The sequence below is a fragment of the Denticeps clupeoides genome, chromosome 10, assembly GCF_900700375.1.
Source record: "Denticeps clupeoides chromosome 10, fDenClu1.1, whole genome shotgun sequence".
Taxonomy (NCBI): domain Eukaryota; kingdom Metazoa; phylum Chordata; class Actinopteri; order Clupeiformes; family Denticipitidae; genus Denticeps; species Denticeps clupeoides.
Genome location: NC_041716.1, coordinates 6729029 through 6747305, shown reverse-complemented (window position 1 = coordinate 6747305; position 18277 = coordinate 6729029). Strand labels below are relative to the sequence as shown.

At 42.8% G+C, this 18277-nt stretch overlaps 1 protein-coding gene across 2 annotated transcripts in view; it reads right to left on the bottom strand.

Moving 5' to 3' along the window:
* Positions 1 to 3634: 3634 nt before the first annotated feature.
* Positions 3635 to 18277, bottom strand: part of LOC114798461 (forkhead box protein J3-like) — a 37711-nt gene continuing 23068 nt past the window's right edge. For both annotated transcript variants that reach the window (XM_028994196.1, XM_028994197.1), the window contains exons 4-13: positions 17552 to 17626; positions 14866 to 14949; positions 13734 to 13838; positions 12780 to 12911; positions 11643 to 11805; positions 7792 to 8343; positions 7187 to 7288; positions 6840 to 7034; positions 4661 to 4759; positions 3635 to 4518 (exon numbers count right to left, since the gene is read on the bottom strand). In XM_028994196.1, the coding sequence (XP_028850029.1) occupies positions 4409 to 4518; positions 4661 to 4759; positions 6840 to 7034; positions 7187 to 7288; positions 7792 to 8343; positions 11643 to 11805; positions 12780 to 12911; positions 13734 to 13838; positions 14866 to 14949; positions 17552 to 17626 (1617 nt within the window). In that variant the 3' untranslated portion in view covers positions 3635 to 4408. The remainder of the gene's footprint in view (positions 4519 to 4660; positions 4760 to 6839; positions 7035 to 7186; positions 7289 to 7791; positions 8344 to 11642; positions 11806 to 12779; positions 12912 to 13733; positions 13839 to 14865; positions 14950 to 17551; positions 17627 to 18277) is intronic.

Sequence of the window (18277 nt, the reverse complement as noted above, 5' to 3'; positions counted from 1 at the left end):
TCCAAAAGGGCCACAATGGAGAGAGAACCGCCTGTTGGAATGGGACTTTGTTACTTTTTTTTTGTCTAAGATATATAAAAAACAGGGACTTAAGTAAAACATTTAAAACACAGTACATAATCAAGTACAATGTTCTGAAGTTTTTCATATTTTCAGTATATCAAGATATTCTACATATCACATTAATGAACTTTCATATTTATTTAATAATAATTTTCGACATGTCCAGAGAATTAGAGCATTTAGATTGTGTTTTATATGGTGCCACTGAATAGCATGACTTTCATGTGAGAGAGGGAGCCTGGAGGCGGAACTGTAATGACACTTGAGGGAGATTTCACCCAGAGAGAAGGAGAAGAAAGAGAAAACAACTGAAGTGGAGCAGATGAGAAGCAGTCTTACACACACACACACACACACACACACACACACAGAGACATATACAGATTTCACTCCCTCAGACACCGGCGATAAGGTGTGTGCTAGAGTTGCTCCGTTTGGCTACAGTTATGCCATTCATTTACTTCACTGATTTGAGTGCATGGCAAAAAATGGCACCAAACTTTGGTAAATAGAAAAAATGAGCTCAGCAAATCTACATATGCACAGCTTTTTTTTAAAAAAGGTTACTTCAGCTGGAGACCCGTTCCTGCAGCCAATAACACTTCAAAGTTCTGTTTTCTCAACAAGAAGCACAATGACACCATATCGGCCCTAAAATTAAGTACCCAGCCCAGAGTCCAACAGAATTCAGCCCAAGTCCGACCCGACCCAGGCTCCCTCCGTTTCACCTCCTCAGCATCCATTTTCACATCTCTCACGACCCAGGTTCAAATTCCACTTACTACGATTGTGTCCCTGAGCAAGACACTTAACCCTAAGTTCCTCCAGGGGGGGGACTGTCCCTGTAACTACTGATTGTAAGTCGCTCTGGAGTTTACATGTCTTCTCCCTGGGCCTAGTATCCCACGACTGCCTCCAGCAACCTCTAAGCTGTGCAAGTTTATTGGTATCCATAGTCATATAAAATAGAATCCTGCTGCATAACTGGTAAATACAGCTGTTAGCCATTTAATTACAGTTTTGCCTGTGTATGTAAGTAACAAACAGTCAGCCCTTTGTTAATTTTATGACACTTGTAAGTTCTAAGATAGAATATGTTACTTAATGAAATGAATTAGAAAATTGTTTTGTCGATTTGTTCATGACATTCCCACACCTGGATGCTTTTTCAGGAGTATTCCAGGACATGAACCTAAGCCCCTTCTCCTGAAGGGCCACTTGAGAAGCTAAAGAGCCATTTTTCTCTGAGGACCCTCAAGGTAAGTTGATCACTTGATCAGTCTGGCCTGACCTCATGTATGGAACAGAAACACTCATCATGCACACACAACCCATGCAGCAAAATCTTACGGTGAAGTTGGTTGAACAGAATGCTGAACGAACGTTCTTTTAATGACTGGAATTAAACCCAATTTCAACTATAAATTCAAAATGGCACACTGTTATTTAACCACAGATGTTACTATATTTATAACAATGTCACATTTCAGATGTTAATCACTGTATCTTCCTAATTACTTAACTTTTTTTTTTTCTTTTAAACTACGTGAGAATGTGGCGTCGGCCTACGTTCGGGCGCCCATGTGATATTTTTGCACTTTTTATGGCCACACAGTGGCGCAGCAGATGGAGTCTATTTTGAATTTTGAGTGGCTTCTCATATGGTGTTTCTTTGCGTGTATATATGGAATATACACAATGACTTCCACTAATATTTTTATATCTTCGCACAGTGCCTGTGACATTCATGGCTGAATTAGGTCTATATGTAGTCCGAACCGAAGACGGGGGATGTGATATTTTTTGGGGTCGGCGTCTACAGACTTGGGCCCGAGGAGACAGAGCCCGCCGCTGCAGTCGCCCTTCAACTCGGCGCTGCCGGCCTGTGGATTGAATGACACCCTGGCAGCTGTTCTGTGTCATCGTTTAGACGCCAGTTTGGAGGTCACCTTTAACAAGAAGCTGTATTACGGACCACTTTTATAATTAAAGACACCAGCTAATGACACAACTTCGTAACAGCCATCATTCGTGTATCTGCACTTGCCAATGAAACCAGTTTCTTTTTGGAATCGCTCGAGACATACGTGGTGCCATTGAAACCCACTGCATGCGTGTTTCTGGACACGGAATGTGTTTTAACCCCATCCCTCCCCCCGGACGCAATTTTTGTGCTTCCTGTTTGTGGAGAATGGCATGGCGGCTAATGGCCGGACTATCAGGGACACAGCGAACGGGGGAAATTAGTAAACAGGATACGGCGCTGCCGATGCCCCTTTCACAAAGTCTGTTTATGCTGATTCAACGGCGTCAGCAGGAATACTAAATGCAAACAGGTTTAAATCAGGAACAGAGTAAATAACCCTCGTAAAATCACAGTCTGGGGGAAACAAAAGACCTGCTTTTGACAGGCCTTTTACAGATTTGCAGAATATTGCTGAAAGCACTCAAACACTTAATGTAAGATACTTATTTATGGCCACTGGCATGGGTAAACATTTTTTCATGGCTGTTGCAGTAATAAGAAAAATGAAAAACAGTTTAGATTTCATGGAGAAATTAGTTCCATCTACTGTGACCCTGCGGTTCCTGCTGCTGGACCCAGAAACAATACAGAATTATATTTAAAGAGCCTGAGTTTCATTATAAAGGACTATCCCTTTAAGAGGGTAAGTTAATTATATCTGAAAATATCAGAGTTTCTCAAGATTACGGTGCATCTGTTAAATTAAATGGAATTACCGCTGGGTCGGTCACAAGTGATAATTTTATGTATCAGATTAAGAAACCACAATCAGAACAGCAGTCAGTACCAGGATGCTGAGGTGGCATTAGCAGGATTTACCCTCGAACCTTGGAGCTGTGCAGTTGTGGGTGAGAAAACTTGACGGAGGTACATTTCATCATACATCACGCCAAGTGTCTCACTGCTGCCTCCTGCTGACTGCACTGCTCCGCTGCACCAAACGCATTAACACAGTACCTTCATTTTGAGGAACAGTTAACGATTAAGCAACTCAAGACACTCAAGGAAGGCAATCAACCTTCAGGCAAGAGAAAGCGGTACAGCTCCGGGTGCAACAAGAGAACACTGATGATTTTATTTTTATTTTTGGCAGGATTATTATATCTTCATGAGTAGCAGGCGGTTACAGAGGCCTTTCATTTTCATATACATTCACCAGCAATGCACAGGTTTTCATCTGCCTTTGTTAATCCCAAAACGTTCACTAATGCCAGACACAGGGCTGCATGATGTACATTTATTATGTAAATTTGATCATGATCACAAATCTCATGATTATTAGACATAAAAATTTTGAGAACATATATAATGTATTACAAATGCCTATTTGTATTCGGGTTTGCTTTTATCTATGGTCTGTTTTCAGGTTGACGGTGGCACTTCCAAAAACAGATCCTCCATTCTTTTCTCCATGCTTTCATAACATTTCATGTTATGAATGTGTAATTCTGTTTCTTCGCCTGAAAGTTTGACAGGGCAGGTTGGATTGGTGTTTCTCGCTTCTTCTGCAAGGCAAATTATTTATTTATAAGCCTCAGCTCTTCCTGCTGCAGACACCAATAGCCCTGAGGTCACCTGTCACCATGTTTTTTTTTTTTTTGTCGGTCACAGCGCGTAATGGGAATGGCTCTCGAGAGAAGAATCAAAATCAAGATTTTTTTCAATGAATAAATTTGCAGCCCCAGTCAGACATTAGATGCGCATGTCCCAGTTTAACAAGATTCACCAGCAAGTGTTTGAGGACTGACGATGACTGAGAAGCACACCATTGTTTTAGACCCAATGCAGCCCAGCTCAGACTGTGCACAGGCCACATACTGGGTGAGAGTCGCCCAGTCAGGGCCCTGACCCCTGCAGCCCGGTCTCTGCCCCACTGCATCTGATCAGGAACAAATGCAACAACAAACCAGCACAGACAGCTGATGGTTTCAACACTCAACACTTAAAAAGAAAATACACACTTGACAGAATAGGTCACACAAACAACATATTACTGAAACAGTTCTTTTTTTTCCAGATGATTTTCTTTCTCTCCTGTTTTGAAAGGTGATGGTCCAGTATGGAGAGATCTGATGCGGGACTAGGAATTCTGGGGGAAAACTTGGGTATTTTCTACTTGCCCCAGGGTGAAAAAGGTTATAAGTCCTAATAAATATGATTGCCTTCAGACAAAGGTCCTGTATTCTTGCATAAAAATAAAGGACCATGTTGTAGGTGGATCCTGCGTGTGAATGCTTGTCTGACTCTGGCGGGTTGTGGGGAGCGCTTTTGCTCAGTTCTGTACTGTTGAGTCCCATGCGATGTGACACCGAGGCCCAGCTAGACGATAGAGTCCCAGTCAAAGTCATCCTGGATGTCGTCTGCTGGCAGTCGTCGCATGGAGAAACTCCCAGCGGGCATCAGGTGCTGCGGATGAACTACCCCAAGAGCTGAGGAGGCATGAGAATTAACAGAGAAAACTATGAGATAATACATACATACACTGCACATTAAGCTGAAGGAAAGACTACAAACAGTCTACTACAAGCATTGACATGTAGAGTTGTAGCATTATAAAGTGATGCAAAGTACCTGTCAAGGGGCCGGTATTGCCCATTGAGGGCATGTGAGGGTATCCAGGAGGGACCATCATGGAGGACATGTTCTGTCTGTTGTCCATGTACACATTACCTATAGAACAGAAGAAGACTTGACATGGTATATTGCAACAACAATAAAGGGTTCTCATCAGTCAATAATACAATCAATAAAGACGGCGGTGTTAAGTAATTATACCATTACAAGGTGAATCCTTATTGTTCATGGTATCTATGGTTAATTGTATCTATGGTATTTGTGTTGAAAGCTTGCATGTGCTGACTAACCTTTGATACATGTATGAACTGTGCAGATTAGTAACTGTGTTGCATGTTATAATGTACCTGTGCTGACTGTAAGCTGTGTTTAGTGCTAGCCCTGTGCCTGTGCTGATTGTAACCTGTTTTGAGCGTTAGCTCTGTACCTATGCTGACAGTAACATGTGTGCAGTGCTAGCTCTGTACCTGTGCTGACTGTAACTTATGTTAAGTGCTAGCCCTGTACCCTTGCTGGCTGTAATCACTGTTGAGTGATAGTAACCTGTGTTGAATCCATCTCTAATCCTGTACAAACTGCAACCTCTGTTGAGTGCTAGCTGGGTACCTGTGCTGACTGTAACCTGTGTTGAGTGCTAGCACTGAACCCGTGATGATTGTAACCTGTGTTGACTACTAGCTCTAATTCTGTGCTGACTGTAACCTGTGTTGAGTGCTAGCACTGAACCCGTGATGACTGTAACCTGTGTTGACTACTAGCTCTAATTCTGTGCTGACTGCAACCTGTGCTGAGTGCTAGCACTTTTCCTATGCTGACTGTAACCTGTGTTGAGTGCTAGCTGGGTACCTGTGCTGACTGTAACCTGTGTTGAGTGCTAGCACTGAACCCATGATGACTGTAACCTGTGTTGACTACTAGCTCTAATTCTGTGCTGACTGTAACCTGTGTTGAGTGCTAGCTGGGTACCTGTGGTGACTGTAACCTGTGTTGAGTGCTAGCACTGAAACTGTGATGACTGTAACCTGTGTTGAGTGCTAGCACTGAACCCGTGATGACTGTAACCTGTGTTGACTACTAGCTCTAATTCTGTGCTGACTGCAACCTGTGCTGAGTGCTAGCATTTTTCCTATGCTGACTGTAACCTGTGTTGAGTGCTATCTGGGTACCTGTGCTGACTGTAACCTGTGTTGAGTGCTAGCACTGAACCCGTGATGACTGTAACCTGTGTTGACTACTAGCTCTAATTCTGTGCTGACTGCAACCTATGCTGAGTGCTAGCACTTTCCTATGCTGACTGTAACCTGTGTTGAGTGCTAGCTGGGTACCTGTGCTGACTGTAACCTGTGTTGAGTGCTAGCTGGGTTCCTGTGCTGACTGTAACCTGTGTTGAGTGCTAGCACTGAACCCGTGATGACTGTAACCTGTGTTGACTACTAGCTCTAATTCTGTGCTGACTGTAACCTCTATTGAGTGCTAGCTGGGTACCTGTGGTGACTGTAACCTGTGTTGAGTGCTAGCACTGAACCCGTGATGACTGTAACCTGTGCTGACTACTAGCTCTAATTCTGTGCTGACTGCAACCTGTGTTGAGTGCTAGCATTTTTCCTATGCTGACTGTAACCTGTGTTGAGTGCTATCTGGGTACCTGTGCTGACTGTAACCTGTGTTGAGTGCTAGCACTGAACCTGTGATGACTGTAACCTGTGTTGACTATTAGCTCTAATTCTGTGCTGACTGCAACCTGTGCTGAGTACTAGCACTTTCCTATGCTGACTGTAACCTGTGTTGAGTGCTAGCTGGGTACCTGTGCTGACTGTAACCTGTGTTGAGTGCTAGCTGGGTACCTGTGGTGACTGTAACCTGTGTTGAGTGCTAGCACTGAAACTGTGATGACTGTAACCTGTGTTGACTACTAGCTCTAATTCTGTGCTGACTGCAACCTGTGCTGAGTGCTAGCATTTTTCCTATGCTGACTGTAACCTGTGTTGAGTGCTAGCTGGGTACCTGTGCTGACTGTAACCTGTGTTGAGTGCTAGCACTGAACCCGTGATGACTGTAACCTGTGTTGACTACTAGCTCTAATTCTGTGCTGACTGCAACCTGTGTTGAGCGCTAGCTATAACCCTGTGTTCACTGTAACCTGGAGTGTTAGCTTTAATCCTGTGCTGACTATTACCTGTATTAAGGTGCTGGGTGCTCTTGCTGTGCTGCATTTGGCTGTGGCAGACACTACTGGGTGGTAGGCTGGACTGGGGAGGGATTACTCCTGTGCGGGACAGGAACTGATTGATGGAGGAGCAGAGGTCTGCAATCTGTGCTGGGTCCAGGTCCCAGTTATTCAGCTCTGCCTGTCGCATGCTCTCCCTCAGATCTAACATAGAAACATATTGCAAGTCACAGTATAAATAAATGAATAAAAACAACAATTGCAGAGTACTGTACTATCCTGTTGCTTCACTGTTTATGCTGTATTTACTTATGATGAACTTAAATAAAATATGAGAAGTCTGGCAGTAGTGGTACCTTGAAATGGAGAGAGGTCAACATCTGCCCAGTTAAAGCTGCTGGCGATACGACAGCTCTCCTTAAGAGCATCCAGATTTGAGAACCAGTCAGAAGGGAGACCTAAAACACAAAAACACAACAGATCATAGTAACATTTTCTGATCAGTGGATATCTCAACGGAGCTCAATTTTAAAGCTCCGCAATGGTTCGAGGCGGATTTGGGATAGTCGTTTCTTGTGTGGATTAAGAGATGTTGTATATTAATACCACTAGAGGGCAATGTTTTCCTTTTAGAGGGAACTGATACAACAAATGACCATAGCAGACACCCCTGCACCTCAAGTATCAGAATCACTCAGACTGTCTTGGAGCATGGGAGATCAAAGAGAAAAACATTCTGATCAAGTGAGACATGTTTTGGGCAGAATGTCTGAGGTATGTAATGCTGAGCATTGGGTAATGCAATGACATTCATTATTCAGACTTCTTACTGAGTACACAGACAACTGATTTATCCAATCTGTGAGTTACCAACTGGGGTGAATACAAAGAAATGATATTTAATAAACGCACTCAAAAATTAAGACTGTCACAAACCTACACAGGCACAAATGATACGCACCACTGGAACAGCCCATTTGTTGCTCCATTGGGTGGGTCTGATGCATCAGGGATGCATGTTGCTGAGGATGCTGGGAAAGGTGCTGGCCATGTTGAGGTGTATGATGCGACATGTGTGCTTGTGGGTGTGAGACATGTGAGGATTGGTGCTGAGTGTGTGCGCTGTGGGCTGGGTGCTGAGTGTGCGTGCGTGTGTTTAGCTGGCTGGAGTGTTGTGGGTGTGTGTTGAGCTGGCTGGAGTGTTGCGTGTGTGTGCTGTGCTGACTATGCTGTTGAGTCTGTGTGTTGTGCTGGTTGTGCTGTTGGGAGTGGGTGTTGGGGTGGTGTGCATGTGTGTTGTGCTGGCTGGGGTGATGCGAGTGCGTGGTGTGTTTGGTGTGCTGTGTGTGGGGAGTATGTTGCTGCTGTACATGCTGGGAGGTGTGTGAGTGTGTGACACTGCTCTGGCTGTGTGAGTGTGCACTGTGTGTGTTTGCGGTTGGGCTATGTGTGTGCTGGTAAGTGCAGGAGGTTCGAGTCGAATGAGATGACTCAGACTGCATGCCCATCAGACCTAAAGAAGGAGCACATACACATAAAATATTAAATCTGTCATGGGAAATAAATAAATAAATAAATAAATAATATTTTTAAGTATAAAATATAATAGTTTCCTTGGCATCCATTATATAGGGAATTCTTTAGTAATACTGTTCAGTTATATTTTAACATTTCTGCAAATAAAAATGTTTGAAGACAATATGCTTTACACAGACACACACCTTTAAGTTAAGAATTTGTAGAAAAATAAAATGGTGCTGTGGTCCAACTCATTGTCAGGGACATCATCAACAGTGTAAATTTATCAGCAATAACTGGAACAACCCAGCCTACTGGAAGAGTGTTTCAGGGTACAAGATAAAGCAAGTTCACTGTCTGAATGACAAGTGTCAGTACAGCCTGCTGAGTGATTCATTCACTCATTCATAAGTTAATCTCTCCACCGAAATTGCCCAAAACGTCCAATGTTGCGAATCTAATCAACAGAATTTAAAGGTTACATATTCTGTTGGTAGGGTAACTGCTGTAACCTGTTGCTAAGCAACAGAGGTGTGGAGATGTGTTTAAGGAAAGTTGACTGAAGATGGCGGTAGGCTATAGAACAGGCTTTTGTGCAGGGAAGACTTCGACCGTCAACAAAGGAAGAAACAAAGATACAAAACAATCAATGAAAAAATTTAATTCACTGCTAAATGAGCAGTGAATTATATTTTGAATGGCATGGTTCGGATGTCACTTGTCATCTTAACGGGACGACTCAGTGATCAATACATAGGGATTGTAACTGAAAGACATTTATGAATTAATTTTTAGCGCTTGATGGCGATGATGGTGATGATGATGATGATGTCAATTTTGTGGCAATGCCTTAGCAGCAATGCCTAAGCACCAAAATGAAGGTACACCTTTTAAAAGATCGGCATAACACTCAGCTGAAAGTGGACTGGAAGCATTTCTTGAGCTCAATACCAAAAAAAAAAAAAAGAAACCAATGATTGTGTTGGGTGTACTTATGTACGATATGTCTGAGTTCCAGGCTCTGCCAGAAGACGGGTAAAGGGGAAAAAGCAAATGGTTTCTCTGCATGAGACCCCCCCAATCAAGAAAAATAAGTCTTCGGTTCCCCTTTTTCCCTGCTGCCTAATTCCATATGACTCACAGTCTTTCAACTTCCCGAAACAATAGTATGCTGACGCACAAATAAAGGGGGGAAAAAACGTCTGTCATTTCCTGTAGCGAGGCAACACAACTGCTCGTCTTACATCGACGACAGAAAGGACCGGAGCGAACATCCCTAGCCGCCGCCGCGAAGAAGCGCCTCGGGCTGCGACGAGCGTCATTTATTTCGAACAGAGACGGCAGTGGGTCAGAAAGCCGGCCTCTTCAGAGGGCGGATTATTCACGGGGCAATTAAATGGAGTCCTGGAAGGCGAACAGTCAGCCTCATTAGCTCCTCTCAGAGCCGGCCGGCGGCTACATCTGCACCTAATGACCCCCAGTCATTATGCTGCACAGGTTCGAACACAATATAAACGCAACGCTCCGTCCTCCAACTAAACAACAGGCGTGCGCCGACAGGCCAGATTTATTAGTCGGGGTGTTCAGTGACCGCATCTCCGAAATCCAGCGGCTGCAGTCTGGCAAGTCAATGGACACTTGACCTATAAACTGTACACTATAAGGCTCGAGTTGCACCACTTCCTAGAGCCGTCACCTTACTTTTTATACTTTTTCTGAGCAATTCCGAACCGCATTGACAGACAAATCCATCTTTTAGGGTGTGAGGGACCCTGACTAACACTTACAAGACCTACAAGCTATCAGAAAATACAGACGGGTGACAATGTTCTTAGAAAGTGGTGTTGAGGTGGGAACACGCCTTGCTAATTAGAGCAGTCCATTTGTATAAGTTATAGTGATTAATCATTATGGGAAGATATTCATGTTTTAAACTAGTATCTATTGTATGTTTTCATGGTGGTTATGGATAATATTTCATTAACTTGTTAGACCATTATTTACAATCAATCGAAAAGGGTTCATCTAGAACAATCAGTACTATGCTAGGACTGAAGAGTTGACAATTATTATTTTTTTTCTGTTTTTCACAGTATTAAAATATTTTTAGATACACTAGCACATAATCCCAAAGAATTGCTGCAACAATTCTTGAGAGTACCATCTTGAGACAGAGGGGTATGTCTTATGTCATAATGGAATAAGTCACAGAGGTCAAAGCAAGCTGTCATCACCACAATGACCAATGTGAAGCTGCTATCAGAGAAGGATTCTGTACGACGTGTTTTTGGTCATGAGCGGCACTTAAATGAACTGGTGTGAAGGACTTAATGAGTGCTGACAGATATTTAATCGTTACCAAGGCTGAAAAGGTCACAGTGATTTGTACTGAAATGTAGCCGCTAACCAAACGAGCAGAGGTGTGATTAAAAAGGGTTAATCTAGAGACAGAGAGAGAGATAGGATCAATAAAAAAGGTACTGAAAGGTTAATGATTGTTACTTCATTAACTACTCCTCTTCTGGAATAACCATTGTGCATTAAAATGTACGAACAATGTACTTGCCTTGCAACTTCCATTCTCAATCACTATCCATAAGGCATATTCCTAACCAGGGACGTGGCTCTTGGAGCCCATCCCAGCCCAACAAGGGGCTCACACTGGCACAGGAATTTAGAGTCACCGGTGCACCGAGCGTGCATGCCTTTGGATGGGTCAAAACCAGAGAGCCCGGAGGAAACCCACGCCAACACAGGGGGAGCCTACAAACTCCACACATGCAAGATGGGATTCAAGCTTATAACCATGGAGCTGTGATTTTAAGTGACTGTCATTGTGTTTATGTCATTGTGATACACAGTAAGGTACACGGTGCACACAATGAAAGGTGTTCTCTGTATTTAACCTATCACCTTAGTGAGCTGTGGGCGGCCATGAAAAGTGCCCGGGGAGTGGTGTGTGGGCACGGCACCTTGGGGCACTCCACTTCGTCACCACTGTGCCACCAAATGTGATGCCACATCAATAACCATCATGTGTCCTGCCTCACAATTCTTAACTTATCACTTTGTTCCTGAGAAAGACACTTAACCCTGAGTTGCTCTCTGTGGACAAGAACGTCAACTAGCTATGCAATCTGATGAAATAAAAAGCAACTAACGTCACATGATCAGAAACGCATCTGATTATATTTTATTTCATTGCATAAGAATAATCTGTGTCACGGCTCCAGTCAGATTGAATAGGAAACAGATTTTGGTGAGTCAGTGTGTAGAGGTGTAAATTTAACTCACCTGGATGCTCAAAGACGGACTTGTAGAGGCTGCGGAAGGAGGCGCTGAGGTCCTCGAAGTCGGAGAAGAAGAGCGGTTTCTCCCGGTCCACAGCGCTGTACAGGGAGTGAGGAGGAGTCTGCAGAGGCACTGCCGCCGACACAGAGTCTGGGTGAGAACTCACCTACAGAGAAAATGAGAGAGGGTTATACTGGGAAATAAAAAAATACAATACTTAATGAACTGTAAAAGAAACAGGAGTGAGAATATACCATGATTGTTTCACAGTCATTACAAATGACGGCAGTATACCCTCAAGCAGACGCAATATGATGAGAGAACCTCCTCACAACTACTGCTACACTGACAGGAGAACCATGGTCCCATTACACAAAGCCTCTTACATAAGAGCCTCTTCATTTTTCATTAAGTAATTAAAGCATATAAATAGCATTTAGCTAATGAACCCCGTATAGGTAGTCTCAGACACATTATGCGAGGAACAGATGGTCTTTCAGAGTTTTGGGTGCAGGTTTACAAGGTCTCTTTACCAAGTGTAAATTCAGAGATAGATTGTGGCTTTGTAGAATTTTACTTTTTATTGATGTGATGTGATAGGTCATTTTTGTGTCTACAAAGGGAAGTGAGCAGGAGCCCCCTCTGGGAGGCAGTCCTGCATCTGTCCATCAAACTGACAGTCAAGTGTCAGAGTAACAGAATAATCACACTGACGACTTCCTCCTCTGTCAGTGGCTGTCAAATCACAAGCCTCACCCCAGCACCCACTGATCACTCGCTTCTTTTTTGGTGCACTGTATCACTATATTATTGTTTTTATTTTCGGGGAAGTGTACAGACAGTCACTTCCAATTGGGAACTGTTTCTACATGAGCACCAACAAGGCTAAACCTAACATATGAGGCTTAAAATGTTGCAGTAAAAGTAAGCTAAGACTAGATTCTTTTTCATAAAAAAAAGTGATGAGACACACGATCAAGAAAACGATCGAGCTCAAAGAATGTGCATCAGGAAATGGACATAAAAGTGGAAGTGAAACAAAACTGAGAACTGCAGTGAGGTGTGTTGTGTGGTACTCGTATGCGGCAATAGAATTCAGAAGTACAATCTAGTACAGAATGCAGGAGCGCTGCGGCTTACGGGGGTGTAGGAGTGCCCGCTGCTGGCGCTGCTGAGTGTGACTGAAGCCAAATTTTGCTCTGATAGGCTGTTGCTCAAGCTGCTCCTGGGACTGCTGTCACTGGCCTCCTGTTCCGTACTATAGACCGATACCTGCCAATATACACACACACAAAAAATCCACACATGCACAAAACATCACTCAGGCCTGTGTTTAAAATAGAATTTTAGAACATGTTAGACCTAAGACTGTCATTTGCAATTCAAATACCAATTGTAATGGTGCCCTTGACAGCTATGGTAATATCAGAAATATCTACGCATTTTACAAGATTTGTACATTTTCACGATTCGATTTGATTATGCCTATATATGCATTGATTATTGACGCATCACAATGAATGGCAGTATTAAACAGCACCAAGTGAAAACCAATCAAACTCTGTGTGGACGAGGCTTACTCCTACCTGGAGTGGCGCTGTACTCAGATCAGGCAGCCACAGTTGGTACCGGCACTACTTTTTAACTCGAATTTTTATGCCGCTGCCAGAAAATCACCAAGCAACGTAATTATGATTTAATCGATTATTTTCTGCACTGCATAAATAAGACGCATAGATGCAGAATCATCGTGACGCATCGATTCTAAGATTAATTTCAATACCCACAATGTACAGCACTATAGACACACTTTCAGAGTCATGTTAAGACAATAACATTCTCCTGTGGTATCTATATAAGCACAAACTGACAGTCAGAGCAAAGTAGAGAGTGAGAGCAACAAACAGAGACAGCAGTCTGAAGGGTGGACGGGGACACACGCTCCCTTCAGCAAACAACGGTTCTCACGTGCGAGCACATTTACATATGCACACACACAAAAACCGCTGCAGCCAACGCATGCACCCATGAAGGGGGAGGGAGTGTGTGTGTGTGTGTGTGTGTGTGTGGACTGAAGAACCTCAAGTATAGTACCTTGTTAGTCACAGTGTTCATGGCCAGGGAAGGAGATGTACTTCCAGGAATTGTGCAGTCCCTCCCTAATGCAGACTCCGACTCAGCGCTGTAGGGAGTGGATGCCTGGAAGAGTGAAACACTGAGGTCACATCACAAGACGCAAGATTTTTCCTGCAAGTTTATGCAATTCTTTCTTTCATTAGCTCTTACCCTTTACACCTCTTAAAGCATTTAAAGATGCATGAATGAAACATAGACAATTCTACCCATATACACACATAGAAATAAATCTTCTGTGACAGAAGGTCTTTATGGGCCCAGTTGTGCTGGTGTTCTTAAGTCCCCTTTTAATTCATGATAAATGAACAGAAAGAGAGACGGATGCGAACGGACTTTTAACGAATCCACAAAATACCCTCGATAGCAGAGGAGGAGGAAGGAATACAGAGACAGCGAGAGAAAGAGCGTGACCAAGGAGGCAGAGAGAGTGCAGGAGGGCAGAGGGAGGTAGAAAACACAAGACATAAGGAAAGTGAGAGGAGTGGAGGAGTAAAAAGCAGAAGAGGAAACAAAAAAGACTGTGACTGTAGAATATTCCAGACCGGGTGAGACATAGCGACTCATAACACACGAAAGAAAAACATTTACATCTCCACACATGTCTTCATCTACCCGGTTGCTAAGATCTGTTTTCACGTAGGCACAGAACACAAAGACCACGCAAATTTGGATTCCTGCCATACAACAATCCAAATAATTATTGCACACCTCTCCCTTCTGTGCCAGGTGCACTGTGTGTGAAATGCATTATGGGAAATTTAATTGAATTTACTTCTTTCATGCTGACTAGCTATCAGCAGTCTTATACCAATGTTTACCTCAGGAGATGATGGTGAGTAGCTTTAGAGTTTTGGTTATGTTGGATATGTTGCCCCCCCAACTTGATGTGTAAACATGCCTGATGGTAAATCTGCATTTTTAATGAGAGAAATGTCAAAGATATGTGTCAAGGAAGCAGTCCCAGATGGATTGTGTTCCTTCTTCATTCTTTCATCCACGTGGGTTTGAACGGTTAGTCCCGTTTGCCCTGAGCTTGAGTTCTCTACCCATAGCTCTCCCTGTGTGTTCCAGTGTGTGTTTTAATACTTACTCTCTCCCCAGAACGTGGCCTCTTCTTTGGCCTTGTGGGTAGCGAGTCCTCCTTTGGGTTTGTGTCAATTGCCCAGTAGGATCCCTGCAAATTCAACACAGATGAGGAGCAGAACACCCTGTCGGTTCCCTTTATGTGTGTGGGTATGAATACTCTAAGGCCTTCATTGGAGCTGCACTGAGAATTGTCCAAAATTAAGCATATATGGTCAGATATTGACGATTAATGAATGAGGAATTCAGTAACTGATTAACTGCGAGGTAGATATACCTAATAAAGTGACTGAGTGTTTATTATAAGCTGCCAGTTAGTCTACAACAGCGTACTGACACTACAAAGGAAACCATAGGCAGTCAGTCCATAAAAAATGAATGTGACAAGGCAGCAGCATTTCCCATAAGCCTTTGCGGGCAGTCATTAAAATGCTGCATTCTCTGTTGCGGTGAAGGAGATCTCGGCGCAAACGAGGCAGATAATGGAGTCTGTGTTGGTTAAAATGTGTCAAGATACATTTTAAGCACTTAAACTGAAAATACTCTCCATGGAGCAATTACAGGTCCCGGTCACACCGTGGAGTTACATAACGTCACACACCCTGGCTATCCGCTGCATGCGCATTGACGAGTTACGTGCGGAAACTATGTGGGAGCAAGCCTGCATCCACGGCAATGAGAAACAGCAATACCCACTGTAATTAATGGCAGCCGTCGGGGACATATAACATATACCCTGACTTCCCACACAACTGGACAGGGGCTACAAGGGTCCACAGCGGAGTGGCGACTGCTGGCATCCCTGTCACATGAACTCTTCACTCGCCGGGAAGTGAATGAGCATATTATTTTCACATATGTCACATGAAAAAAAAAAATAATAAAAATAGAAAAAGATTCTGATTCCAAGGGTAATGATTCTTGTGACGTACTTAATTCATTTCATAAAAGGAATCGTTTCTTTAGAGTTGCTCATACATTGGCGTGCAAAGGTTTATGCTTTTCACTTTATGGCTTTTCAAGCCAAAACCCAGATATTTGCATGCCACTGTATTCATGTACATCTGGAATACAGCATATGAACTTTGTATGAAGATCAATTACAGATGTCTCAGTTGGACGGGTGAATTTTCTGGGATATTTTATTTACATTAGAAAAGGGCGATTTTCGGTATATAATTACATAAAAAAGTATTCTACTCCTTTCTGCACCCATTCAGAACATTCCATCATTAAATCTATTATTTCCCACAGTACTACCCCACTCTGACTCAAAATGACTCTATTCTCTGTATTTTAGTACCATGGTTCTCAAACTGTGGTACGTGGGGTGATACTTGGGCACATTCTGGTGATTCTGGCCAGGAGTATCACTCCTGCACTATAGTTATAAATGCTTATTCAATATAATACAGTTAATATTTGAAGTATTGACAGTGGACAATGGTCAATAATAATTAGTATTCACATTAGGACTAAAATTTCCTCATGTGTAGACTAGTTAAAGTAGGATTATTCTACTTTATTTATTTATAGTAATAAATGTAATAGGACAGCCAAATATATTTTAAAGGTGGTGTTTGGGAAAGTCGTTGCTCCAAAATCTCCATAGTTTTTCATACTTAGATTTTTCTTATGATGTGAAATTGTTGTTCTGAAAAACACCCCTTCCATCAGCACAGAAATTCTGTGGATAAAGGTGAACCAGTCAATCAACTTTGTATTGATTTGAGGTGACCCTTTCCTTCTAATCCATGGCAGTAAAATGTTCCTAACAAATGAGTTTCTCCACTCAGCCTGCACTATTTGCCCTCTGGCTTCTCCTCCTCACCTTTTCTTCTTCGTCCTCATTACAAATTAGAGCTAAATTCCATCAAGCTTCCAAAGCCCAGTGACATGAAAGAGATGAAAGGTGTGATTAGAAACTAAAAACGGGAACGGGACCGTCCTGACGGAGCAATCAGCCTATTCAACCGCTGCTTCAACAAGTCATCGCTGAAAAAAAAAAAACACTTCAGCAGCAGGAATACCACTTCACACCAGACTCACAAATCTCTCTAATCAGAGAGAGCTAAAGTATGAACAGAGAGCCTAAATTAACCCGACTAGCTTTCGGGTGTCAAAATTAAACGCTCCCTTTAAACTGCACATCCAGACAAGCACAGGAACATCAAAGAGAATCGTTGAAGGTTAATTTAATTATCAAGAGTCAGAGACATTTTAGTTGCAAAGCCTGGCCTCTAAGCTTCTCTTTCTGAAGGGTTGCATTAGGCTAATACATGAAAAATGTATCATGTCAAGGATATATTTGGCTTTTGCTTTGTTTCAGAAAGACACGTGCATGTGTGGGTATGATGAAATACGTACTGCGTATGCAAGTCGAATATTGTTGCAGTGTCTACTATAACAACTTTATTATAAATAAATTCATTAAAAAGTCATTTTTAGCCTTATTTTGGAGCAAGAACTGCTGCTGACCAGGTGTAATACATGCTTGCGACAATTTCACACACTGGTAGTAAGCACTGAAATGTTTATCAGTACCATCAGAGTCAATTCTACGTACAGCAGACTGACCATTTATGAAGGGGTAAAACACCCCATGTCCCAAGGTTTTGATAATTTTTTTGTTTGTTCTATTGAGTTAAATATGTGAGTCGCGGTGTGAGTGATACAGCAATGGCAAAACTCACCTTTCCTGGGTCGCCTTTGGAGCGAGGCACTTTCAGAAAACACTTATTCAGGGACAGATTGTGCCGGATTGAGTTCTAGAGAGGACAGAAGGAGACAAAATTAGATGGCTGCAGATCTCACTCTGTGTGACCTGGAACTGCTTATGGAAACCGGCATTACTGCCATTTATTACTTATAAATAGTCCTTCTTTAAACCATCAGCCCAAGGTCACCATCTGTAACCTTGACCTTTGATATTACCCGAAAGCGCTCCTGAAAGAACGTCTGTTCACCGTGATCAAATCTGAAGACATATACTTGGATGGGATTGCCAGACATACAGAAAACATAAACGTGAAGCAGGGAAAATCCTGGAGGTTATTTATAGATGAGCATGTATAACTACTTCTCTAGCTCAGCTATAACATGTCTCCACTCTCCAAGTGAGGTTAACATGGCAGTGAAAAGCCCACGCAAGCAGCGCGTCAGCGGTCAGCTATCTGGTCTCCATACGTGGGAGAGGATGAAAAAAAAAAAACGTAGGAGAGGATGAACAGCCCAGCTGTTCAGGGTTAGTCCTGTCTGGAGAAGAGCCGTTACAGCTTTAAAAAAATAAATACTCAACGGTGTAGCTGGTATTTGTCAAATTGTTCATGTTAGTAATGAGTTAGTAATGCTAGCGATGTTTGCAGCAATCCTTCGTCACGAAGCAGAGAGGGAGCTGGGCTAAAGTGAGAAAACTCACT